This window comes from Bos indicus, chromosome 20, assembly GCF_029378745.1.
Source record: "Bos indicus isolate NIAB-ARS_2022 breed Sahiwal x Tharparkar chromosome 20, NIAB-ARS_B.indTharparkar_mat_pri_1.0, whole genome shotgun sequence".
NCBI classification, from domain to species: Eukaryota; Metazoa; Chordata; class Mammalia; order Artiodactyla; family Bovidae; genus Bos; species Bos indicus.
The window spans coordinates 60,975,175-61,002,033 of record NC_091779.1 but is presented as its reverse complement, the minus strand read 5'-3'; the positions used below and the strand labels follow the sequence as shown (position 1 = coordinate 61,002,033).

At 41.3% G+C, this 26,859-nt stretch overlaps 1 protein-coding gene across 4 annotated transcripts in view; it reads right to left on the bottom strand.

The window, feature by feature from the left end:
* The window catches only part of CTNND2 (catenin delta 2), a 1,111,183-nt gene extending 1,091,671 nt beyond the window's left edge, over window positions 1-19,512 (bottom strand). For 2 of the 4 annotated variants that reach the window (XM_070774843.1, XM_070774845.1), the window contains exon 1: window positions 19,256-19,512. In XM_070774843.1, the coding sequence (XP_070630944.1) occupies window positions 19,256-19,292 (37 nt within the window). In that variant the 5' untranslated portion in view covers window positions 19,293-19,512. Of the gene's footprint in view, window positions 1-18,650; window positions 18,668-19,255 lie in introns of those variants that run through there. The other 2 variants (XM_070774847.1, XM_070774844.1) reach the window with 2 other exon arrangements.
* Window positions 19,513-26,859: the final 7,347 nt, after the last annotated feature.

Below are 26,859 nucleotides of genomic sequence, written 5' to 3'. Positions count from 1 at the left end.
ATAGAAGCAAATGCTTCTTCGATAATAATAACTCTGAGATAACCTCCTGTATGAAATGAAATAAAAATAAATATGAAATTACTAAAATACCACTCCTAGAGTCACAAAAATGGTTTGTGATATTTTATGCAGCATTTTTTTAATGCATATACCTAACACATTAATATTTTTTCTTTATAAAATAAATCAAATTTTCCAACATATATATTCAAGGTCTTTTGCCAAGATTGTCATGCAAACAATTTTACAGTAATTTAAACCCACTCCAGTACTCTTGCCTGGGAAATCCCATGAACAGAAGAGTCAGGCAGGCCACAGTCCATGAGGTTGCAAAAGAGGTAGACACAACTTAACCACTAAAGAATAACAACAACAAAAAAAAATGCTTTATTTTTCTTTTGGTTGACAATATTCCAAATCATAGATGGTATCTTCAATTTAATTACAATGTAAAATGTAATATAAGTTTACCTTAAGAAAATAAATCTTGTTGCTATTGTTCAGTTGACTAACTCCTATCTAACTCTTTGTGATCTCATGGACTGAACTCCTATCTGACTATGATCTCATGGACGATAGCCCGCCAGGCCCCTCTGTTCTACACCATCTCCCAGAGTTTACTCTAAAACAAATCTGCTGCTAAGTCGCTTCAGTCATGTCTGACTCTGTGCGACCCCATAGACGGCAGCCCACCAGGCTCCACCATCCCTGGGATTCTCCAGGCAAGAATGCTGGAGTGGGTTGCCATTTCCTTCTCCAATGCATGAAAGTGAAAAGTGAAAGTGAAGTTACTCAGTTATGTCCGACTCTTCGTGACCCCATGGACTGCAGCCCACCAGGCTCCTCCGTCCATGGGATTTTCCAGGCAAGGGTACTGGAGTGGGTTGGCATTGCCTTCTCCGAAAACAAATCTACATCTGATAATTTTATATAGTATTTATTCCCAACTTTGCCATTATGTGCTATACTTGATCATGTCTTGATCAAAGAATACCCTGGAAGCTCTCCTCTAAATCAACATTTCCCTGTTTTGAGATGATGGCTTTTGTTCCATGAAAACATAAAACTCCTTTTTTGGTTCTGAAATTAAGTTTCATATCCTCCTGCAGTAAAATTCCTGACATCTTTGTATTCCATTTACTATGAGATAAGTTAGTTAGTGTTAGTCGGTCAGTCATGTCCAGCTCTCTTGCGACCCCATGGACTGTAGTCCACCAGTCTCCTCTGTCCATGGGATTCTCCAGGCAAGAATACTGGAATGGGTTGCCATTTCCTTCTCCAGGGGATCTTCCTGACCCACAGATTGAACCCAGGTTTCCTGTATTTCAGGTAGATTCTTTACCATCTGAGCTACCAGGGAAGACCACCCCCCTTTAAAAAACATCCCTGAGGATGCCAGAAACTCACATGACAGAAGACTTGTCAGGCAAATGCATTACATTAGATCTGCACATGGAAATGTAGAAGCTCTAACTAATTATCATATTGACAGCTGATGTCCATGCAGAAATAGATTAGCTATCTTCTGTCTTATCATCCTCTTTCAACATATATCTGTGATGTAATGATTATTATATATTAAATTTTTTTCCTATATAAGACATCAACTTAGAAGTCAGGTATGCATTAATGCTTGTAAGTTCCTATTTGTACCACATCAGACCAACCTTCGTGGAGCTTGCATTCTAATGGGATTAGATATAAAAGTAAACTTGCATGCCGATAAACAGATCAGACGATTTCTGGTTTTCACACATGTTGTGAAGAAGGTCAAACAGGGTAATTGTTAGGAGAGAAATTGAGGCAGGGATCTGCTTGAGCAAAATGATCAGGAGAGGGAGAAAGATGGCCAAAGTGACTACAGCCTAACAAACAAAGGGGAGAGGGAGGAAGATGAGATAAGACAGGAAGACACTGGATGGTTTTCTGTTTGTCACTGCTCGGGTTATAAGCAAATGCAAGATGTGAGTGAATTTAAGGGAATCCTCAGGCTGTGGTGGGGATAACAAGCTTCCCAGAAGCAGAGAAAAAGCAGGGTGGCTATCTAGAGGCTTGCTGCCAAAGTTTTAGTGGTCTTGGATTATCATGATAAGAAGTGAGAGGTTCAACCAAGATAAGAAGCATCCATGCAGTTTTGAAAAATACATATAAGAAGAACTTTGGTAAGTAGTCTATCCAGCATATTATTAAACATGTCACATTCTACATATTTTCTAAATCAAAGTAAAACATTTAAAGGTTATAGAAGAATAATTAAAAATACCTTAAAGAATGACTCACATTGAGGGACTAACTCAATACTAAATACCCAAAATCTGTCCTCAACATTGAAGCCTTCCTGCTTTTGCCCTGTGGCTTCTATTATGGATGGGATGTTTGTGCCCTCCCAAAATGCATATGTTGATACCCTAACCCCTAATGGGATGTTATTTAGAGACAGGGCCTTTGGTAATTAACTAGGGTCAGATGAGGTCAGGAGGATGGGGTCCTTGTGAGGGAATTAGTGGCCTTACAAGAAGTGAAGAAAGAGACATGCTTGCACCAAGGGAAGACCATATGAAGACACAGAAGGAAAGCAGCTGTCTGCAAGTCAGGAACAGAGTCCTCACCAGGAACTGAGTCAGCTGCACCTGGACCGTGAACTTCTCAGGCTCTAGAACTATGATAAATACATGTCTGTTGTTTTAGCAATCAGACACCTCGTCTGTAGTATTTTGTAGCTGCAGCCTGAACAGACTAAGACAGTCTCATACAATGCTTTCATTTAGCGAGGTCCTTTCAGGGTCAGACTACACTCTCAAAACAGACATGCCACTGTACATGTGTTCCCTGCCTTCTGTGATTGAGGGGATATGTGTGATCTCACTTTTGAATGGGGTAAAAGTTATGCCACTTAGCAAGGTACTCATTATCTACTCAGTGCTACAAAGGAGTCTACAGATCAATGTTCTACCATCTTCTCCTGGTGATCTGCAAACAGCTTCACAAGTTCCTCTGATATCATGACATTCTCCATAACATCACACATCTGCACATTCCAACACCTGAAATCTCACTCTGCACCTGCATTTTTAGCTTTATATGTATGCAGAGCTTAGCTTCTTCATATGATGATGGCGAACTTTTCCACGTGCAGTTATCACTGCACAGTATTGAGTACTACATGGATATATTGGCATGACCCACCTGCCTGGACTGTCCTTCTCATTCATTGAAATGAATGTAGAAATAGCCTTACCCTTTGCCAAATACCCAAAGTGAAGTTACTCAGTCGTGTCCAACTCTTTGCAACCCCATGGGCTGAAGCCCACCAGGCTCCTGTGTCTGTGGGATTTTCCAGGCAAGAACACCAGAGTGGGTTGCCATTTCATTCTCCAGGGCATCTTCCCGACCCAAGGATGGAACCCAGGTCTCCCGCATTGTAGGCAGATGCTTTACCATCTGAGCCACCAGGGAAGTTCAGTAATACCCAAAGATAACTATCTTAAAAAGGACATATGTACCCCAGTGTTTATTGCAGCACTTTTTACAAAAGCCACAACATTGAAAAGCAACCTAAATGTACATCAACAGATGAATGAGCAAAGAGGATGTGGTGTGTGTGTATATATATATATATATACACACACTACATATATGTGTGTAGTGGAATATTACTCAGCCATGAAAAGGAATGAAATTGGGTCATTGGCAGTGATGTGGATGGATCTAGAGGATGTCATACAGAGTGAAGTCAGAATGGGAAAATCAAATATTATATACTAACACATATATGGCATCTAGAAAAATGCCACAGATGAATATATACGTGGGGCAGGAATAGGGATGCAGATGCAGAGAATGGACATGTGGACACTGGGTGAGAAGGGGAGGGTGGGATGAGTTGGGAGTGTGGCACTGACATATATATTCCACCATGTGTAAAACAGACAGCTGGTGGGAGCCTGCTGTATAGAACAAGGAACTCAGCCCCGTGCTCTGTGATGACCTACAGGGTGGGATGGGAAGAGGTGGGAGGGAGGCTCAAGGGAAATGGGATGTAAGTATACTTACAGCAGACTCACTTTGTTGTATAGCAGAAACCAACACAACACCGTAAAGCAATTATACTCCAACAATAAAATAAAATTTTAAAAAAGATACATTAGCAGTAAACATGCAGGTAACAATCATCTACATATTAGGTCCAACAAATAAGAAACAGAATTCTCCCTGACAGTCCACAAAGCAACTTATTCTAAAAAGTAAGAAGAAAAGACAAGAAGCACCAAGTACAGCTAGGTAAACATAACATTAAGACAGGGACAGAAACTGTGAAACTAGCTCTGAGTTTAAGAGCATCTTCTTTGTATCAGAGCTAAAAAACTCATCCAGCCACCAAACCCTCAACCTGCCACACCTCAAATAACTAAAATGATAACTAACTGCAGGTAACAGCATATATAGTTAAATGCAGATTAAAAAAAAAAATCACCTGAAGTGCTTCCGAGCCTAAGTGAAAATGATAAAATCAACTATTAATTCAAAAATCTGTTATGTCGCTCCCAAAATTCTTATCCTCCCTTTCAAAAGATGAAATATAGAAAAGCAACTGTAATGACTAACATGCCATAAAACTTAAAGGAATAACTCTGCTTCTATTTCCTCCCACATTCTGTTCAACTCAAGATAGCACTTTATCAGGCTGTCCTCCAGTTCTCCCCCTTGTAGGTCTGTGTCACCTCCCATTCTGTAGGCATAACTACTATTATAAAACACATTATTTGTCAGGCTACCAGGGAGCCACATAAACTCTTATTATGACACTGTGTAAATATAAAGTATTTATGCTTAGCACTGAAAGATCTTGAGTCCTAGTAGAAATTAGTGCATTCTGGCAGGGCTTCCCAGGTGGCTCAGTGGTTTAAAAAAAAAAAAAAAAAAACCCACCTGCCAAGCAGGAGATGTGGGTTCAATCCTTGGGTTGGGAAGATCCCCTGGAGGAGGAAATGGCAACCCACTCTCATATTCTTGCCTGGGAAATCCCATGGACAGAGGAGCCATGAGGACTGTAGCAAAGCATCAGAGATGACTGAGTGACTGAACAACAAGTAGAACTGGCAGATGGGAGGAAGGAAAGGGAAGATTTCAGACGTGTAATGGGAACCCAGCAGCACTGCCATCTGACTTTGAAATCCAGGTTTGAAAAGGACAGAAGTAGCTACTCTGCAATTAGAGAAAACGCCTGAACTACTGGAATGCATGAGTGCTCAGTCGCTTCAGTCATGTCTGACTCCTTGCAACCCTATGGACTGTTAGCTCGCCAGGCTCCTCTGCCCATGGGATTCTCCAGGCAAGAACACTGCAGTGGGTTGCCATGCCCTCCTCCAGGGGATCTTCCCAACCCAGGGATTGAACCCATGTCTCCTGCATCTTCTGCATTGCAGGCAGATTCTTTACCACTGAGCCACTGGGAAACACCAAGCTACTGGAGAGGGGCACATCACTTGACTCTTGAAGTAGCATGTTGCTTGCCACTATTTATAACTTATTACTCTTTCAAAACTCATATTCAGTCCAGTTTGTTGACTGAATGGTTTAATCAGTGAACAACTGACCAGCCCGTTAAAAAAAAGCTATGTTGCCAAAGGCAGTTTAAGCTGCCTGCTCTTTCTCACTTAAAATACCCACACTACTTCACAGATATTAGCAAATTCCCACCCCATGTATCAGAGCTCTCCAGGACACACTGTCTCGTGTGTCCAGTCTGCATGTGTACAAGAAGATGAGGTGTCACCAAGTGTCAATTTCCCACAGTCACCCTCTTGGTCCATCCTCTCACACTCCGCTTCTTTCTAGGGTTCACGTGTATAAGTGAGAAGCACCTCATAATTTGTCTCAACTGCTGAAACAGGAAATATATAATCACTACACAATCTATCAGGGTATCCCAGATGGTGCTAGTGGTAAAGAACCTGCCTGCCAATGCAAGAGACATAAGAGACACAGGTTCAATTCCTAGATCAGGAAGATCCTCTAGAGAAAGAAACGGCAACCCACTCCAGTATTCTTGACTGGAGAACCCCATGGACAAGAGAAGCCTGGCAGGCTACAGTCCATGGGATCATAAAGAGTCAGACATGACTGAAGTAACTTGGCACACACATACAATTAATCACACAGCCTTCTCTCAGCTGCAAAAAGACTTTAGATTTATGAGGAGGAAAAAAAAGGATCACACCTGAGACTGCTAAAAGCAGCAAGCCAAACCATAATTAGCATCTCCTCTTGGGTACCTATAACTTTGCTACTCACTAAGAAATGTTCTCAATGACGCATATTAACTCCCCTTCCTTCAAAAGTCATATAAGAATAGAGAACAAACTAAAGATTTTTTTTTGCTGTAACTTACACATGATTTCTTCCTATTGGCAGGCTACAGTTACAGTGATAAGAATTCTGTGAAATTTTGTTCCAAGTATTTAAGGAAATGTGCTCAAAAAAAAAAAAAAAAATGGAAGCCAGCTATGGTTCACACTTCTAAAACTGTTCTGATAAAGCCTTCCAGGCGCCAGACTCGGCAGCCCACCAGGAGAGAAAATAATATTCTGGGGACATTTCTACAGACTTCAATCTCTGAGAAACAATAGGGCTTCATTCTGTTTCCCTTTTAAGCAGCAAGTATCTGTGCAAAAAAAGAAAACAAAATAGAGGGAAATTTTTTTTTGAGCCAATTTGGTATAATGTATAATTTCTGAAGTGCTATAAAGAAAGAACAGGAATTACTTCCACTGATGGATAAAGGAGAACTCTTCCTTTAGGCGATACCCAATGGCATGAAATGTGTCTTTACAACCATCAGAGAATTGGGCATTTTATAACACTATTAGTAATGGAGGTCAGAGACTTAGTCTGAAAACACAAGAAAATCTTCTGATTTCAATTCATGAAAATCCAAAAAAAAAAAAAAAAGGTCATCCTATTTTTGAAGCACATTGAAAGTTCCAGGAAATAAATTTTATACTTAACTGCTTATTATGATTCAGCCTCCCAAAGCATTTTCTTATGAATTATCATCTCACATTCACAAAAGCCCTGTGAATTTTGATCCCAATGAGAAAAAGCCAAAATAGGCACAGATGCACAAGGTTACAATAGAAAGCCAGTACCAAGCACGACCTGGATGCCAAAACTCGGAACTCTAATCCAGTGTCCCCTCTAGAGCGCCACAGTGCTGAGTATCCCAAACAAGCCAAACGCAAAGAAATCTTAGTTTACAAAGCATTTTAGATGATGGGAACAAAAGTATGCATATAGTTCACTATGATTAGCAGAGTGTTTACCATGTGCCAACTATTGTCCTAGGATTTTAGAATCAGTGATAAAAAGGGACTGATGACCAATGTGGAGTGGGAGTGGGGAGAAGCATGGTCCTAAATGACAGCGGTCCCCAAACTTGTAGGCAGCAGGGACTGGTTTTGTGGAAGACAACTCTTCTTAGGGGTGAAGGGGTTTGGTTTCAGGATGTTCCTCATAAAGATCTCATAACCAAGACCCCTTGTATGTGGAATTCACAACAGGGTTTGCACTCCTATGAGAATCTAAGGCCTCCACTGATTGGATAGGATGTGGAGCTCAAGCGGTAATGCAAGTGATGGGGAGCAACTGTATATACAGATGAAGCGTCACTCAACTTGTGCACCACTCACCCTCAGCTGTGCGGCCTGGTTCCTAACAGGCCACGGATTGGTGCTGCTTGGTGGCCTGGGGATGGGGGCCCCTGCTATATGATTACATGTACTCTATACATGATACACGTAGATATATGTGTATGTAAGCATACGATTACTAAACTACTAAAGTAATTGAAGTCCAGTAGTATATGAGGTTCTCTGCTATGTATTTTAAATCCATACTCTTAATTTGCCCACACAACAACGTGAAGACACAGGAATTTCTATTTCCCTTCCACCAACCATGACACTCAGTGGTAACCTACCCACTCACTAAAAAATGCAAAAGTTGAGCTAAGAACTCCATCTTGTTGAGATACAACTATTAAGCTATTCCCTCCATGTGTTCCACTGGTGTCTTTACTGCTGAGACACAAAGAAGCAGAGAACAGAATGTTTCTGTAAAGAATTCTTTCTAAGAAACGGGGATATACTGAATTCTGCTTTAAAAATAACAGTTCAAAAAGTGACGGAAAAACTGATAAAACATAGCAAAGCATAATATTATTACAATGACAGGTAATACAAATCAGGAAATAGACAAATAGAACAACTGAGAAATGTACAGAAGATACAAAAAGATAATTCACCAAAGAATTAGGAGTGTATCATAAATGTATATAATACTTAACTTCAGCATGAAATTCAACAAGAAGCAGGTTAAACCACAGGAAAACATGATACTTCCTTTGTTTAACTGGAAATTGTTACTTAAATTATAATATCCAGTGTTATAGGGGAAATTGACACACTCCTGCCTGGCCTGAAGAAATATAAATTTTAGAATGTTTCTGGAAGACAATGTGATAAAATGTATCAACAACCCTGAAAACATCCAGTTCTAAGAAAGTAATCTAGAGAAAATGACCTGATGAAAACTATGTTGCTTTAATTATAGCACCCTATATACCACTCTAAAATGAAAACGCCATCAACTTCCAAAACTGGCAAGTTATTTAACACACTGATGTTATATAAAGGTATGGAAAACAGACACTAAAAATATGAGAAACACTGTCTCATATGTTAAAAGGTAACAAAACAGAATATGAGAAATCTTCTAAATTTCAAAATGTATATGGGTTAGCATTTCTGCTAAAAATACACTCATTTTGGTGGCTTGATATCATGAATGAACTTTAGCTTCTGTAAATCAATCCTTTAGTTTCCAAATTTTAATGAGCATGCCTTTTTCTCTTTTTGAAAATAGAAAATAATCACAAAACATTATTTGAAAAGAGAAACATATTTCGCTAATGTGCTGCAGAGTTCTCAAGAAGACAACTTGCTAAAATTATTAACACTCAATACATCTCTCAAAGTTAAAAGCAGGGACAATCTAGGCATGGCACTGATTAGAATATGTGCAATATACACTCCGTGAATGATGAACTCTGTTAACTTTAAATGAGGTTCACTAATATATTAGGTTCTCTGTTACGCATTTTAAATCCATACTCTTAATGGACTTAAGTCCATACTCTTAATTTTAAGTCCATACTCTTACTTGGAGAAGGCAATGGCACCCCACTCCAGTACTCTCGCCTGGAAAATCCCATGGACAGAGGAGCCTAGTAGGCTGCAGTCCATGGGGTCGCTAAGAGTCGGACACGACTGAGCAACTTCTCTTTCACTTTTCACTTTAATGCATTGGAGAAGGAAATGGCAACCCACTCCAGTGTTCTTGCCTGGAGAATCTCAGGGACAGGGAAGCCTGGTGGGCTTCCGTCTATGGGGTCGCACAGAGTCACTGAAGTGACTTAGCAGCAGCAGTGACTCTTAATTTGCCCGTACAACAACCTGAAGACCCAGAAATCACTGTTTCCCCCCTCTATCAACTATGACACTAGTGGTAACTTATTCACTCACTAAAAAATGGAAAAGGAGAGTGAAGAATTTGTCTTGTTGAGATATAACTATTAAGCTATTCAGCTAAGTAATGAAACTTATCCCAAAGCCAATAGATAATATTAATTGCAAAAATTTAAGGGCACAATTTTTTTTTTCTGTGTAGTGATGTATTATATTACCAAGCTATATTTTGTGGGGAGATAATATATAAAGAATGAAACACTTGAAACTCTGCCATAAATACTACGTTCTTGTATTTGTATGGCTATGTGAGTGAGTATGTATACAGTTTTTTGCCTTGATTTTCTTCTTAACCTTCAGGACCATGAATATTGTCCATATAATCAACTCTTCTTTGAAAAGGCAACTCACAGCTACATAATATTCTTTTGGATAAAGGAGCCATTGCATGCCTATACATCTACTATGCATTTAACATTATAATAAGTCCCCTACATACAAATTTTGAAGTTGCAAACTTTCAAAGATGCAAGTGTGCATGCCAGGCCCCATATGCCAACTGTTGTACTGCTGTCGTTGTTTGGTTGCTCAGTCATGTCCGTCTCTTTGCAACCCCATGGACTGCAGCAAGCCAGGCTCTCCTGTCCTTCACCATCTCTAGGAACTTGCTCAAACCCATGTCCAATGAGTCAGTGATGCCATCTAACCATCTCATCCTCTGCTGTCCCGTATCCTCCTACCTTCCATCTTTACAGCATCAGCGTCTTTTCTAATGAGTCAGCTCTTCTCATCAGGTGGCCAAAGTATTGAGCTTCAGCTTCAGCATCAGTCCTTCCAATGAATATTCAGGATTAATTTCCTTTAGGATTGACTGGTTTAATCTCCTTGTAGTCCAAGGGACTCTCAAGAGTCTTCTCCAACACCACAGTTCAAAAGCATCAACTCAACGCTCAGCCTTCCTTATGGTCTAACTCTCACATCCATACATGACTACTGGAAAAACCATAACTTTGACTATATGGACCTTTGTCAGCAAAGTAATATTGCACGGTATTACTGTACTTTTCAAGGTACTGTAAGATTTAAAATGTTTTCTTTACTTTTTTTCTATGTACATACTATTTTTGTAAAAAATATTACAAACCTATTATAGTACAGATTAGCAACAGGGCCTTCCCTGATGGCTCAGTGTTAAAGAATCCGCCTGCTGACCCAGGAGACATGGGCCCAATCCCTGGATTGGGAAGATCCCCTGGAAAAGGAAATGGCAAACCACTCCAATATTCTTGCCTGAAAAATTCCATGGATAGAGGAGCCTGGCGGCCTACAGTCCATTGGGGTGGCAAGAGAGTCATGCATGACTTAGCGACTAAATAACAACTATCAATATACAGCTGACTGTTACTTGGGTACCTAGCCTAACTGTTGAACTTAGGGACATGCTCTCAGACAGAACTCATTTGCATGTAAAAGACTTACTGTATATGCTTTTCCAACTCAACTCAAGTTGGACAGTCTGATCCACACACTACAAGTCCCGGTCTTCCTGCACTACCTTCCATGTCCTGGGTAAATGTGACATGATTCCTACCATCTCTCAGACTATCTATATGATACTGATCTCACCTGTCTTCCTCTCAGGAGGACTCCTCCACCTCCTCATACAGTGACTCCAAAACTACCATTTCAGCCACCAGTGAGGAATGTGTTAGAAACAAGAGGCTGAATTTCAGCTCTTTTATATTTGGAAGACTTGGTTTGCTGCCAAAGAAATTGCTCTTCCTGGAAATTAGATTATTCTGTGTTACTGAAGGTAATGACCGCTATGTTACTCTAATGTTTGAAAGTCCAAATAAAATATTTGAGAGAGAAGAATAAAATATATTTTAAGAAGTGAGCTTTTTTTTCTTTTTTTTTTTTTTTTTTTTTAGTTTGAGTAGTCATGCTTGGAGTCAAATCAAACATCATGTCTATTTGGAAATTCAGTTTTGTCTTCTTTCTTGACAGTGTCCATTATTGCTCTTATTCAAAGTTAAAACATGAAACAACACCCAAACTCTAATTATTTACTGAGGTAGAAAATGCTGTGAGTAATAGCAAGCATGGGGTATCATTTATATACCCTTTGGGAAGTCAGATTTTGACGCTGTCCTTTTTATGCCCAATTCACATCACTTACAAGACCATCCAATTACTGGCAGTCCAAGTCTAGCATGGGGAGTAGGGAGAAGTGAGTTATTTTTAAGTTGGCAATACATAAATCAGCTGAATTTCACTGACCATACTCTCTATAAATAAGCCAGGGTATTGGACATTCCCCTGGTAATTCCTGATATAGTGTCAAAATACCATCAAATACTTAAAGAACTCAACCACCAACCAAAATATCGCTAAAGATACTACGCCAAGAATTCTACGACTAGAATTCTTTATAAACCATGTCAATAAAGGGAATACAATTTCCATATTTGTGATATTTCCTTCCAGGTGAAGGGAACTTAATTAATGTAACATTTCCAGTCTCTCCCTAGTCCTTGGCTTTCTCTGTCTCTGAAGTATAAAGGAAATGGCTTGGCTAGCTGCTTCTTTTCTTCCTCTGGAGAACTCCCTACCTGCAGAGAGCAAGGCTTGGTCTCTAGGACTCAGAGCCACCTCTGTCCCTGTGGAAGAGAGGAAGGAAGGCCAAATTCTGGGGCTGTTATTCAGCATCACATCAATCTATAACTAATCAAAATGGATATTTCCCTCCATGGTGGCCACCCCTTTATCCCTTTTTCCTTCCCACATCCCAACTTTTTTCAGGATCAGAGAGGGCTGGAGAGGAGGGCTGATATTTATTGGGATCCTTAGAGATACCGCCAATTCACATTTCTGCACATTTATCATCTGATGTAAATGCATATATTTCTGTGATTGATGTTGTTGCATATTTAAGGGAGAGAAGATTTCAATAAGCATTATAAGATTATTGAAATGCTTCTAAACCAAAAGATTTAGAACACGTGTACAAAATGCATTCTTCTTAATACATATAGATTGAATCAAGTGTCTAATGACAGTTGTGAAAGCAACATCTATTAAGCAAAAAGTGTTATTAATGAAAAATCTCCAGTCCTCCCCTGTGAAGGATAAATGTAATAACTAATTTCGATGATAGAATTAACTGTTCCTCACCATCTAATGCTATAAACTACATATCCCATTTTAATACATTCCATATCATTCAAAACTCATAGAAACTTTGATACTTAGAGTAACTTAACCAAACATAATTGGCTTACCCACTTACTTTGATCCAAAAACCAAAGGTCTTTTATGATAACATGAATTTTACTCTGGTAACTTATAATTAGCAATTCCCACAACAATGCACAAATTTGAACATAAACACCTACATTTTTTGTCAAAATGTTTCTCTGACTGAAGATGAATTAGTCTCCTATTACACGGGTCACATTCTGTAACAAATTCTAAGATTCACCCAAGTGTTATTATCATAAGGATTATGTTAAAGGTATCTGTTCCACTTCGCAGGAGCTGGACAGAATCAAACCCACAGGAGTTCAGCACTTCCCTGAAGCAACCAAGAGTGAAAGAACAAGGCAAAATGTCCATTTATCATCAAAAAGGTACCAAAGGACCCACACTCCCCCCCCCCAAGAACAGGACTGTAATTGGAGGTGGGCTGGGTCCTCTCTTTGTGTAACAAATTTAGCCATTTAAGTTTCCTTTTTCCTTGTCACAATGATGTTATGATGGGATTTACGCTCTGTGGTTCTAAACAGAGCAGCTGCTTAATATTTGACCTCACAGAGAAGGACACTTATTAAACTGTCTATAATATTCCTGGTACAATGTTAATCTTTGTCGAATATTTGGTTTTAATCAGGTGAATAGAATAATATTAACAGGGTGTGAAAATTTTGCAATTTCTGACTGAGAATCTTTTTAAATTAAATTAAGATTGGAATCTTTTTAAGTAATGGTGCTAGGGGATATAATTTGCTTCTCTTTTAGCCTAACTATTATATATTTTGATATGTAAAGGACTGGCACATTGTAAAGTAGAAAAATTCTATTTTAAATGCAAATCTTCATAATAAAGCAATAATACAAAAGTAGTAGAGGAAGAACATATCTAACAGTTTTTGTTAGAGAGGGTCGTGGCTTTTATATCACACTTAATATATAAATGTATTATTACATAATAAATGTACATAATACTATATGATAATTATACAAAATTACATGAATGTATTATGTGTTATAAATACATAATATTTAAGTACTCATCTTAATATGGAGATACCTATCTTTTATATTTATACAAATATTTATAATTATAAGCCACTTACACACTTATTTCACCCTCACACTGGCTCTTTGAGATTTCTTGTCTTATTTTACTCCTTTTAAATTAAAACATACAAAGATATTATATATCATTACTAATTATATTCCCCATGCTGGACCTTTCATTCTCATGACTCAGTTATTGTGCTTGTTTAATTATTTAATGTAGTATATACTTCTGCTTTATTGACTATGCCAAAGCCTTTAACTGTGTGGATCACAATAAACTGTGGAAAATTCTGAAAAAGATGGGAATACCAGACCACCTGACCTGCCTCTTAAGAAACCTATATGCAGGTCAGGAAGTAACAGTTAGACCTGGACATGGAACAACAGACTGGTTCCAAATAGGAAAAGGAGTACATCCAGGCTGTATATTGTCACCCTGCTTATTTAACTTATATGCACAGTACATCATGAGAAACGCTGGGCTGGAAGAAGCACAAGCTGGAATCAAGATTGCCGGGAAAAATTTCAATAACCTCATATATGCAGATGACACCACCCTTATGGCAGAAAGTGAAAAAGAACTAAAAAGCCTCTTGATGAAAATGAAAGAGGAGACTGAAAAAGTTAGCTTAAAGCTCAACATTCAGAAAATGAAGATCATGGCATCTGGTCCCATCACTTCATGGCAAATAGATGGGGAAACAATGGAAACACTGTCAGACTTTATTTTTGGGGACTCCAAAATCACTGCAGATGGTGACTGCAGCCATGAAATTAAAAGACGCTTACTCCTTGGAAGGAAAGTTATGACCAACCTAGATAGCATATTAAAAAGCAGAGACATTACTTTGCCAACAAAGGTCCATCTAGTCAAGGTTATGGTCTTTCCAGTGGTCATGTATCAATGTGAGAGTTGGACTGTGAAGAAAGCTGAGCACCGAAGAATTGATGCTTTTGAACTGTGGTGTTGGAGAAGACTCCTGAGAGTCCCACGGACTGCAAGGATATCCAACCAGTCCATCCTAAAGGAAACCAGTCCTGGGTGTTCATTGGAAGGACTGATGTTGAGGCTGAAACTCCACTACTTTGGCCACCTCATGCGAAGAGTTGACTCACTGGAAAAGACCCTGATGCTGGAGGGATTGGGGGCAGAAGGAGAAGGGGTCAACAGAGGATGACATGGCTGGATGGCATCACTGACTCGATGGACATGAGTTTGGGTGAACTCCGGGAGTTGGTGATGGACAGGGAGGCCTGGAGAGCTGCGATTCATGGCGTCGCAAAGAGTCAGACATGACTGAGCAACTGAACTGAACTGAACTGATACTTATGCATAGGACCCATTTTACAGTTGAAAAACTGAGCTAAAAATTGAGAATCACATAAATGGCCAAGGACACACAGCTTAATAAGAGACATAGCTGGGATCCTTCCAAAACCAGTACTCTCTCTCACCTTTGCACCTATTCAAAGCAGAATCCATAACAGCATTATACTATGATAAATAATTCTAATATCATACATAAATATATTATAATATGAACTATGTATATCTGTTATAGGGCAAAACCCAACCTCTTCTCTAGAAATATACCTCTGATCTCAGATAACAATTAATGGAATAATAAGTTCCAATATATGTAATACATTTCACAGATAACTATTCAGGAATTTACCAAAGGACATAGGTGAATACTTGCCTAAGATGGAAAGCTTCTAGGGAGCATTTTTTCACTTATTTAGTCATTATTTGCAATTTACTAAAAATTAATTGATGCAGAGTATAACTTCAATACCCTAATAGAGCTAAGACTTCCTACAAATCAACCATGATACAGAGCTTGAAATTACACTCAGCTGCTATGTGATCAAAAGATAAACAACTGGGGGTGTCAAAACTATATGTTTTTGTTATGAGTCTTAACATTTTTCATGGACTAAAAGCACAGTATGATAAAACATTTCTGTGAGTTTCCTGGGCTGGAGGTACTGTTTATGAATATAATTGGCTTCATTAAAGCCAACCAAGCAGTTTATTAATCAGTAAGCTAGACTGGCACAGGATGTGAAAGAAATTCTTTTATGTATGATATGTTTAAGATTTTATATTAACATAAAAGCTATTGATTTGACATATAGTAAACTTGAAGCCAGCAACACGTATGAGGAACTATTCTCACTCAAATTAACTTTTCATTCATATCTAAATGTTCCTTATCATAAAGCTATCAAAGTACCATAGTCCTAAGAATACATTTGCAATACGGGCCATGAAAACCATCATGGACAGCAACTGAAGAATTTGTCATGAAAATCATCATGGACACCAACTGAAGAATTTGTCACGAAAACCATCATGGATATCAGCTGAAGAATTTGTCTTGAAGCTGTGTTTCAGCCAGCAAAGATCCATTGTACTACAACTTGGATGGAAGTACTAGATTTACAAAGACCTACAGGTCTTCTGAACTACATGTATTGAAGTTAGGTACTCTCAACTATATGTCACCTTTTATTAATAAAAAGAAAAATCTTTATAAAAATAAACACTTTTAAGTGTCTATTTAAAATCCTAGCACCAATCCCCCACTAAATAAATTAAAATAAAGGTAACACAGAGAAACAACTATAAGTGGGTACTCATATCTTCTAGGGTAAATTAACAGAATAAGAAATAATAAAAAAAAAAAATTTTGGCAGCTCAAAATGGCAACATTTCCTGTTTTAGTTCAACTAAGTTGTTACAACCAGATATAGTGACCAGACAAACCATACCTCACTTTATGGAGCAACAAATTAAAATAAATAACTCTAAATGTAACTTTAGTATTTTCTTACATGAAGACAACCTGATGAAACTACTCTGGAGAATTCTTCAACAATTTCACATAAATGCATACCATATAAAAGAGAACTTTGAAAAAGCACAACAGAAACTGCCAAGTTCTATAACATTGTCAGGAAAAATACTTAGTATTCACTTGTATGCCAAAAGTAATGTTATATTTGAGAATACTATAACTTCATTTTTAATTGTAAAGGCCATGATGTGATACTATCCTGAGAAGTGATTTAACAAAATTATAATCAACTAATTCAACTAATATCATCAGAATTCCATTTTTCTCTCTGATGAATTATTTCAGTGACAGAAAGAGAAATTGGCTTGTGTTCTAATTGTGAAAGACATGAAGTTGCTGGAGATACCGTAATTTGACAGTGTGTGACTATTATTTCAAACAATGAAAATACTAGTGACATCTCTAATGATTAAGCTCTACAACGACACAAACATACACCAAATTAAATAACTCCTTTCCACAAGGCTATGACAATTTTATTAGAGCAACGACCTCCTGTACTCCCTACAATTTCCATTCAATCAAGTACTATCATTTGCAACCCACAATATAACATAAGACTCACGCACCCAATACATGCAGTTTTACCCACACCCATAAGCTGCTCTCCCTGAACACATGGAGGCACAGAGTAATCTCTACTAGTCCTTTAGGAATCATGTTTAAACCTGAAACAGGAGATTCAAAAGGAAAGTGAAAGGAGAGACATGAATGTGTACTTCACCGACTGCTTCTTTTTGCAAGAAATTTGATATGAAAACAATGCAACAAGCACAAGAGTGTGCTTGAAGTGCTCTTGGAAAGTTTTCTGAATGTGAATAAGGTGAAACTAAAGCAATATTGGTTAAAAAAAAATCACAACCGTCCATTAACTGGAGCCACAAAGATCTTGCTGGTCTTTCTGTGATGCTGAGATATGTTAGCTGTATAATCACAGGTCTCCCAAATAATAGCATTTAACCCCAAATGCAATCATTTTCATTCATACCCTGAGATCATGAAATCTACAGACCAGTGAGAATGCCACTGAATGATCTCCCCAAAACATTAAAAAAAATGGATCCTGGATGTGGCAAAGAGATTTCACCGTGCTTTAGAGCATCGAGTCCATATTAGAAGATGCCTGCCCCTATCTGTCATACTTCTCACAGAGCCAGCTCCCCAAACCAGACACAGGTGCACTCCTATAATTCCATTTGAGTCATATCCACCACTTTTTCCATGGGATTTTAAAAGTGGCGCAGCTCTAAAGCCTCTTAGTCCTGCAGGTGAAGTACTAACAGCGAAGAGATGAACTGAACTACCCTAAGTAGCGGACGGTAGTTTAAAGCTGCTGATGGAAGGGTGCACAATGATATAACTCTTAGGTAGTTTGAGCACCTCCCTATTTAAGTCGTTGCAGAAAATTGCAAGCATCTCAAATATTCGTCACCTAGTTCCCAAAAGTGAAAACAGATACAGATCAGGCCTGATACCATGGTTAGGAGGAAACGCTTCTCTAAACCAACATATCCTCTTGGTAACATCAGGCATGAATGTTAAAAACCCCTTTCAGAGCCAAAGCGAACCAGATCAGTTCGGGGGGAGGGGGGACCCACCATGGAATAACAACGCGCCCCTCTTTTCCCCCACACCCTTCCCTATCCCCAACATTTGCAGGGAAAACACAACTTCAGGTATTTTCAGAAGTAACTGTTCATGGTGGGAACCACACACACACCCCAAAACCTCTCAGACTTGTTTTCCTACCACACAGACCAGGGAGGCTGCACCACCTCTCTGGCGACTTAATTCTGAACGTAGTGGCTGGAACCAGCTGAGCAGCCATCGATGGAAACACATTACACACCAGAATGAGAGGAAGGTCGGCGAACAAGAAAAGCAGCTGTGCTTTCGGCCATTAATTACCGGTCGCCCAAATATCGCCTAGCAGCCTCCCACCCACATGCACAGCGTTCCGAACCTGGGTATCAGGCGGCGCTTCCCGGAGCTTCGCTATCTATTGTCAGGACGCAGAAGCCCCCGAAACCTGGGAATCGAGCTGAAAACGCTGCCTCTGAAACAGCTAAATATAGACCCAAGGGGCTCTGGGTCTGGCAAGCAGCGGGAGATGGGAGAAACAGCCATGGACGCATATGACTAAGTATTTCCATTTTGTTCTAGCCAAACATCGTAATGACATTGAACATAAGGGCAAGACTGGAGGGGAGTCCTCCCCACCCCCACCCGTCTTCTCCCGTATATTAGGGACGTCATGAATGCCACGGGTAGGTTCGGGAGGGTGGCGGGGAGCAGTATTGTTGGTGTTGCCCTATATACGCCTCCTCCGGGGGAGATGGGTGGCGGGGAGGGGAGCACGCAATAAGCCACTCGGCAACCGCTCCGAGAAAGGGACTAACCCCGGCCCCCAGCTCCAGGCTCGGCCGTCTTCCGAGTGAGGGGACCCGGCGCGATCGCGGTCCTCCCCCGGCCAGGAGCCGCCGAGGAGCAACCTCCACCGGTGGCGAGGAGGAGCACGACGCCGAGCGGGATGCGCCTGGCCCCAGCCGCCCGGCCAAGGCAACTCACCGAACGGCGCGGCGCCGGACTGCCTCTTCGCGAACATGCACTCGCCGCCAGCGACAGCTCCTCAGTCCGGGGAGAGGCGTGCGCGCCGCCGCCCGGCTTCAGGGCAAGGTCCTGACCTTGCCCAACTGCAGCATCTTCCGCTTTTGTTGTCTGAGCGCGGCCGCGGGACAATTGATGCCGGCGGGGAGCAGGGGCGAGCGCCGCGGGGGAGAGGCGGCTCCCCGACGCGAGTGCGCGGCGCCCGGCCCGGCGGCCCCTCCGAGCGCAGCGCGCGCAGCGCCCCCTGCCCGGCTTCCCGGGCTCCGCGGGCTCGGGGCTCCTGCGGGCTCCCGCGGGCTGCTGCGGGCTCCTGCGTGCTCCGGGCGCCGCCGGCCGGGCCGGGAAAGCCGCAGCCGCCGCCGCGCCCGCCGCTCCGCTCGGCCGGTTGCCGCCGCGGGCGCGAGCCTGGGGCCGCCGCGGCGCCCGGCGCCGAGCGCTCCCGTGCTGCGCCCCGCGCGCGGCCCGCGCCACCTGTGCCGCCGCCGCCGCCGCCGCCGAGGGCGAGGCTCCTCCCGCGGCGCGCGGCAGCCTCAGCCTCCACCTATGCCTCGGCGGCCGGCTCGGGCGCCCGGCTCGTGAGGCAGCGTCCGCCCCGCCGCCCGGACCTGCCCCGGGTGCCGAGCATGCCCAGTGCCGCCGCCGGAGCGCCGCGCTTCGCCGTGCGCATTCCACTTCTCCTTGTTTTCGCGGCAGCAGCGGGGGAGAGGGGAGGAGGCCGCGGGTTGCGAGAGGGCCGAGCATCCTTGGGAACGCACATCCCGGCCCTCAGATGGGTGGATGCTCGCGAACCCGGCGAAGGCTGGAAGGGACCTGAAGAAGGCCTGGAACCCCGGGTTGGACCGATGCTCAAAGGGCCGGTTCCTTCATGTACGTGCAACATGCTGACAGTTTATTGTGTGGCAGATGTCAGCATGCAAAACAAAGGGCAGGGATGGAAGGGGTTCTAAGGGAGCAGGTGTGTGCGTTAGGGCCAGCGGCAGGCTAACTGTGCCTGAGCTGGGTGGAGATGGAGTCTCTCAAATCCTGTGGTTCTAGACCAAACATTGCCAGGACAGCCACCTCCGATCTCCCCACGGCGTCTGTCCCATCTTCCCGTCACTTCCAGTGCTTCGATGTAGCATGCTGTTCGCGGGTGGAGAGACTTTGTCCTTAAATGAAATCCCTTTGATTTGGAACCTGGAATGTGTGTAACTTCCTGCTAGAAAGACTTGTCTAGTCTGGAACTTGAATAGACCGTAATGCTATACTCCCTTCCTCCCTCTTCCTTCAGCGCCCCCTCTTCTTTCTTCCAACTTTGGCACTTCGGCCACCTCGTCTTCCTCCTTCTCGCCCCGCCCCACCCCCACCTCCCAGTCTAAGATGAAAACCCTTACCCGTTGCTTCCCCCAAAGTTTCCCTATACCCCCTGCATCGTTCTCTGCATTTTCAGCTTGTTTTTCTGTGTCACCTCCTGGTTTGACAGCCTATTGACTCCTTTGGGGACTTCTCTCTACCTCTCTTGCTGTGAAATACAGCAAGTAGAAATCACCGCAGTGAATAGTGAAAGTCTTGTTAGAAAACAAGACCCTTGACTTGTGCCCAGGAGGTCCTCTGCAATTACAAGACTTAAGACAGGCACAGTGCACCGTGCCTGGGGACCAGCGCACCATCCCTGACCCTGTGGATCCCAGACTGACTGTGGTTATGAGTTTCTCCACTGTCCCCCTCCCCGGCGCTGGTTTCCGGAGACACAGATAGACATGAGAGCCGTCCAGGAAATTGTCATCAGAGGTCTTTGAGGGGCTTGTGATTCCCAGAAAGAGTTGCTCTTTTGTGTCAAAAGAGATAATCCAACAAAGATAAATGACCTGAATATTTATCCCGGGCTATTCTCTAGTATTCTTTGGAGGAAGTTAATATAATTTGAAGAGCAGAGGAGGAAAGCTTAAACAGGTTTGCAATGGTCAGTTTCATCACACTCTTTTGCGACCCCATGGACTGTAGCCCACCAGGCTTCTCTGTCCATGGGATTTCTCAGGCAAGGATACTGGAGTGGGTTGCCATCTCCTCCTCCAGGGGATCTTCCAGACCCAGGCATGGAATCCGCATCTCCTGTATTGGCAGGCAGATTCTTTAGCCCTGAGCCACCAGGGATGTCCTTTAAACAGGTTAAATAAATAGAAACAAATGAATGGGGCAGCATATTAAGCAAGGACCTTTAACAACAGTGAAAATACTCATTTTTAACTCTCCTACCTCAGAGCAGGGCAGGCATTGTTATACATAGGCTTGGTCTCACCTGCAAAAGTAGTCCTCCAGCCTGGCTCCAAGTTTAAGGCCAGCTCTGTGTTAAAATACTTCGGACTCCTCTGAGGGAGGACACTGCAGGGCCATTTTCAGCAGATGTTGAACTATATTTTTTATTTCAGGTCTCAGAAAGGCAGTTCAATTACTGCGGAGTATTTGGTACAAGACAAATTAGCAGCACTGTATCCATTAGGCCACATTATGTTTTAAAGGATGTTCTTTGTTTTCACCATTGCTTTGGTCAGATTTATGGGGGGAAATTTTAACTGTGCCTTTTTGCATCTGTATACTATTTGAATCTTTTAACTCAGGAAGTCTTGGAGGGTATGCAAACTTGGAGGGTAGGTCAGTTACACTTTGGATTAAATCTGAGATAACTGTATAGATATCATCCATAGAAAATATATGCGTCTTTTATGAATATATAGGTCTAAGTTAGAAACGTAATTTTCTACAGTTTTTTTAGTTGTTTTTTTTTTTTTTTAGTTGTTTTTGAGATGAGCAATAGCAAACCCTGTTCACTAACTGTACACCTTGGAAATGACCCATAGGCAGTTCTTATAGGCTCCTTTAAAGGGCAGGTGATCTCTGTTCTTCTAACATAATGTGCACTTTAAGATATTAGTAAATCCACAATTTGAAAATATTGAAAAATAAAAACGATACTGAGTCGTGTTCCATCTCGGAATGACTCACTGCTGCCATCTTTTGCCTCTTACTTACAGATAGTTTCTGTAAAAAGGAATAATCTGAATTCTCTAGTTCACTATGAGACCAAAAATTATTAACTCATTATTTTCAGGTTGTAGTATTCAATGCTGAAAGAGAAATCTTTACGTTTTCTTCTGTGTATACATCAAAAGAGTTGTGTGTTCAGAAATCACATCTAAATATTGAAAGTTCTACCTCTTGATTTTTCAAATCACTTCAAAATTTGAAGCAAATAGGTTTTTCATCAGGTTGGGAAGATCCCCTGGAGAAGGGAAAGGCTGCCCACTCCAGTATTCTGGCCTGGAGAATCCCATGGACTATATAATCCAAGGGGACACAAAAAGTCAGACAGGACTGAGTGACTTTCACTTTCATGTTTTACATGGGAATTTTATTTATTGTTTTTAGGAATAAGACCAAATAGTTTAAAATATTCTTATACATTAATGTATCATTTTTTATAAGTTAAAGTATGCCCATTCTAGGAGAGTGACACTTGTTTGATTGAAGTGATTTAAATATAGCAATGTTACTTGCCTTGAGGTTCAAAGAGAAGATAATATTCCTGTAATTTTTAAAGTGAATTAATCATTGATAAACAACTAGAAATTCCTCAAGTTGGAATGTTAAACTATGAGTGATTGTTGTTGCTGCCCAGCACTTACATAGGAGTAGTGATGACACTCCTTTAAAATTTACAATTTAAATTTTAAATAAAATTCTTTAAAATAGGAACATTGTACACATATATATTTGTTGTTGTTGTTTAAGTCACTAAGTTGTATCTGACTCTTTTGTGACCCCATGGACTGTCTCCCACTAGGCCCCTCTGTCCATGGGATTCTCCAGGCTGGAGAATGTACTGGAGTACATTGCCATTCCCTCCTCTAGGGGACCTTCCTCCAGGAACAGAACCCAGGTCTCCTGTGTCTCCTGCATAGGCAGGTGGATTCTTTATCACTGAGCCACCTGGGAAGCCCATGTATATATATGGGACTAATAAACACTGTTACCGAATCACTGCAGATGGTGACTGCAGCCATGAAATTAAAAGACTCTTAATCCTTGGAAGGAAAGTTATGACTAACCTAGATAGCATATTAAAAAGCAGAGACATTATTTTGCCAACAAAGGTCCATCTAGTCAAGGCTATGGTTTTTTCCAGTGGTCATATATAGAGGTGAGAGTTGGACTGTGAAGAAAGCTGAGCTCCGAAGAATTGATGCTTTTGAACTGTGGTGTTGGAGAAGACTCTTGAGAATCCCTTGGACTGCAAGGAGGTCCAACCAGTCCATCCTAAAGGAGATCAGTCCTGGGTATTCATTGGAAGGGCTGATGCTAAAGCTGAAACTCCAATACTCTGGCCACCTCATGCGAAGAGTTGACTCATTGGAAAAGACCCTGATGCTGGGAGGGATTGGGGGCAGGAGGAGAAGGGAACGACAGAGGATGAGATGCCTAGATGGAATCACCGACTCGATGGACATGAGTTTGAGTGAACTCCGGGAGTTGGTGATGGACAGGGAGGCCTGGCGTGCTGCGATTCATGGGGTCACAAAGAGTCAGACACGACTGAGCGACTGAACTGAACTGAACTGAAAGTAAGTTAACTAATTTGAATTAACCATTTTAATTAAGACCAATGTTCAGGTTACTGAATTATTTGGTTTCAAACTTCACACTTTCACACAAACTACCTTTTACTACTGCTACTACTCATGTGATGATGTCATTCATTCATTTATTCACCAGCAAATGTTTATTGAACATCTTCTGTGGTGCAGATGCAAGATAAAATTGGGGAAAATCAAGAGCACATATAGACAAGAAAACAAAATCCCTACCTTCATGGAATTTAATTATAAATTGGGCTTATAAATTTTATATTATAAATTGGTGATGGAAGAAAAGAAAGCATACTGAGAGATAACCATGCTCAAGTTGCCTTGAAAGTGAAAGTGAAAATGTTAGTCACTCAGTCCTATCACACTGTTTGCAACCCCAAGGACTGTAGCCCGACAGGCTCCTCTGTCCATGGAATTCTCCAGGCAAGAATATTGGAGTGGGTAGCCATTCCCTTCTCCAAGGGATCTTTCCCAAATCTGGGATCAAACCCAGGTCTTCTGCATAGCAGGAAGATTCCTTACCATCTGAGCCATGCTTATTTCTTTCTAAGAAATAAGACATGGACTAAAATAATCATCAATACCATAGGCATATAAGGCATATAGACAATGTGCTATATGCTTACAGTATTGATGATATGCTTATGGTATTGATAAGTCTTTTATTCAATGTCTTTCCTTCCATGTTTTCTCATTGTTTTTGCCTCCTTCAGGTATTTTGTGATTTAGGCCAGGCATGGTGATAAAGCAGGACTTATAGTACTGAAGCGAAGGATACAGAGTGCATTCAGTAATGGCTAAGGTTCTTAGAGATCCTTAGAGATTCTTGGAAATCATTGGAGATCCTTAGAGATCTTTGGACATCCTTGGAGATCAGGGGCTTCCCTTGTGACTCAGCTATTAAAGAGTCCACCTGCAATGTGGGAGACTTGGGTTTGATCCCTGGCTTGGGAAGATTTCCTGGAAAAGGGAATGGCTACCCACTCCAGTATTCTGGACTGCAGAATTCCATGGACTGTATAGTCCATGGGGTCCCAAAGAGTTGGACACAACTGAGTGACTTTCACTTTCACTTTCTTGGAGATCCAGTCATGAACTCAATCATGAAAGAATCAATGAAAGAATCAGAGAGCAGGGAGGTATCTAGCAAAGGCACCTACACATATCAAAAGTTACAACCTGGTACGTAAATATCTAAATCTTATGTAGGCTGGTCCTAAATAGGCAATGAGTCAGAAGTCTATGTCAACAGCCATTGGTGAGTAACATATACAGAAAGATGACATAAAATTATGCAGTGTGAAGCCAGGAAGAATTTTAATAACAGGCATTAACAGCAAGGGGAAATAAATGTTATGATTTATCAGCAATGCTTGTAGACATAATGGACTTCTAGAGGATGCAGTAACTGGCTCCCCAAATTGGTTGGCTTGATACCCACAGACAAAGGTTAGGAAGGAGAATCCTGTAAAATAACACCCAAATAGTGGAACAGGGAAGTTCTTATCAAGGTTCATCCAGACTTTCTAGATAAATTTTAAGGCAGAGTTGATATAGCATAAAAATTTCATCCACAAATTTCAGTTTTTCACCAAACATCCAGGTCAGTGGTTCTTGGTGGAAGCATTACTGTTTCCAGTTCATAAATATGTAAGAGGGTATTTCCTTCTTGTTACTAGATTTAGTGGTCTCGAGGCACACATTTTAAACATTCTTCAATTATGTGACAATCCCACAGGAGGAAGAAAAAACCTGTATCATTCACAACTTTTCACCCAAGATTGTTAAAAACCTTTTCCTATGTATCTAAGCCTACCATATTGCTCCATTTTACACAGAAGCATAAAGGATTTTTGCATGGTTTTACTATACATTGAATTTAACAGGAATGCTTCTAAGATATAAATTATGGAAAGATTTAACATTGTTTTATTCAGAAATTGGCCAAGATTCATTCATAAGATTAAGAACAATGTCACCAGTGGTATGCATGTGTGCTTAGTTGTTCAGTTCAGCCGCTCAGTCATGTCCGACTCTTTGCGACCCCATGAACTGCAGCACACCAGGCTTCTCTGTCCACCACCAACTTCTGGAGCTTTCTCAAACTCATGTCCATCGAGTAGGTGATGCCATCCAACCATCTTATCCTCTGTCGTCCCCTTCTCCTCCTGCCTCCAATCTTTCCCAACATCAGGGTCTTTTCTAATGAGTCAACACTTCGAATCAGGTGACCAAAGTATTGGGGTTTCAGGTTCAGCATCAATCTTTCCAATGAATGTTCAGGACTGATTTCCTTTACCATTGACTGGTTTGATCTCCTTGCTGTGCAAGGAACTCTCAAGAGTCTTCTCCAACAACACAGTTCAAAAGCAACAATTTTTTGACACTCAGCTTTCTTTGTAGTCCAACTCTCACATCCATACATGACTACTGGAAAAACCATAGCTTTGACTAGATGGACCTTTGTCAGCAAAGTAATGTTTCTGTTTTTTAATATGCTCTCCAGGTTGGTCATAGCTTTTCTTCCAAGGAGCAAGCATCTTTTAATTTCATGGCTGCAGTCACCATCTTCAGTGATTTTGGAACCCAAGAAAATAAAGTCTGTCACTGTTTCCATTGTTTCCCCGTTTATTTGCCATGCGTAATAGAACAGGATAGGATTTCTTTGGAAGGAATGATGCTAAAGCTGAAACTCCAGTACTTTGGCCACCTCATGTGAAGAGTTGACTCGTTGGAAAAGACTCTGATGCTGGGAGGGATTGGGGGCAGGAGGAGAAGGGGACGACAGAGGATGAGATGGCTGGATGACATCTCTGACTCGATGGACGTGAGTCTGAGTGAACTCTGGGAGTTGGTGATAGACAGGGAGGCCTGGCGTGCTGCGATTCATGGAGTCGCAAAGAGTTGGACACGACTGAACGATTGAACTGAACTTAACTGAAT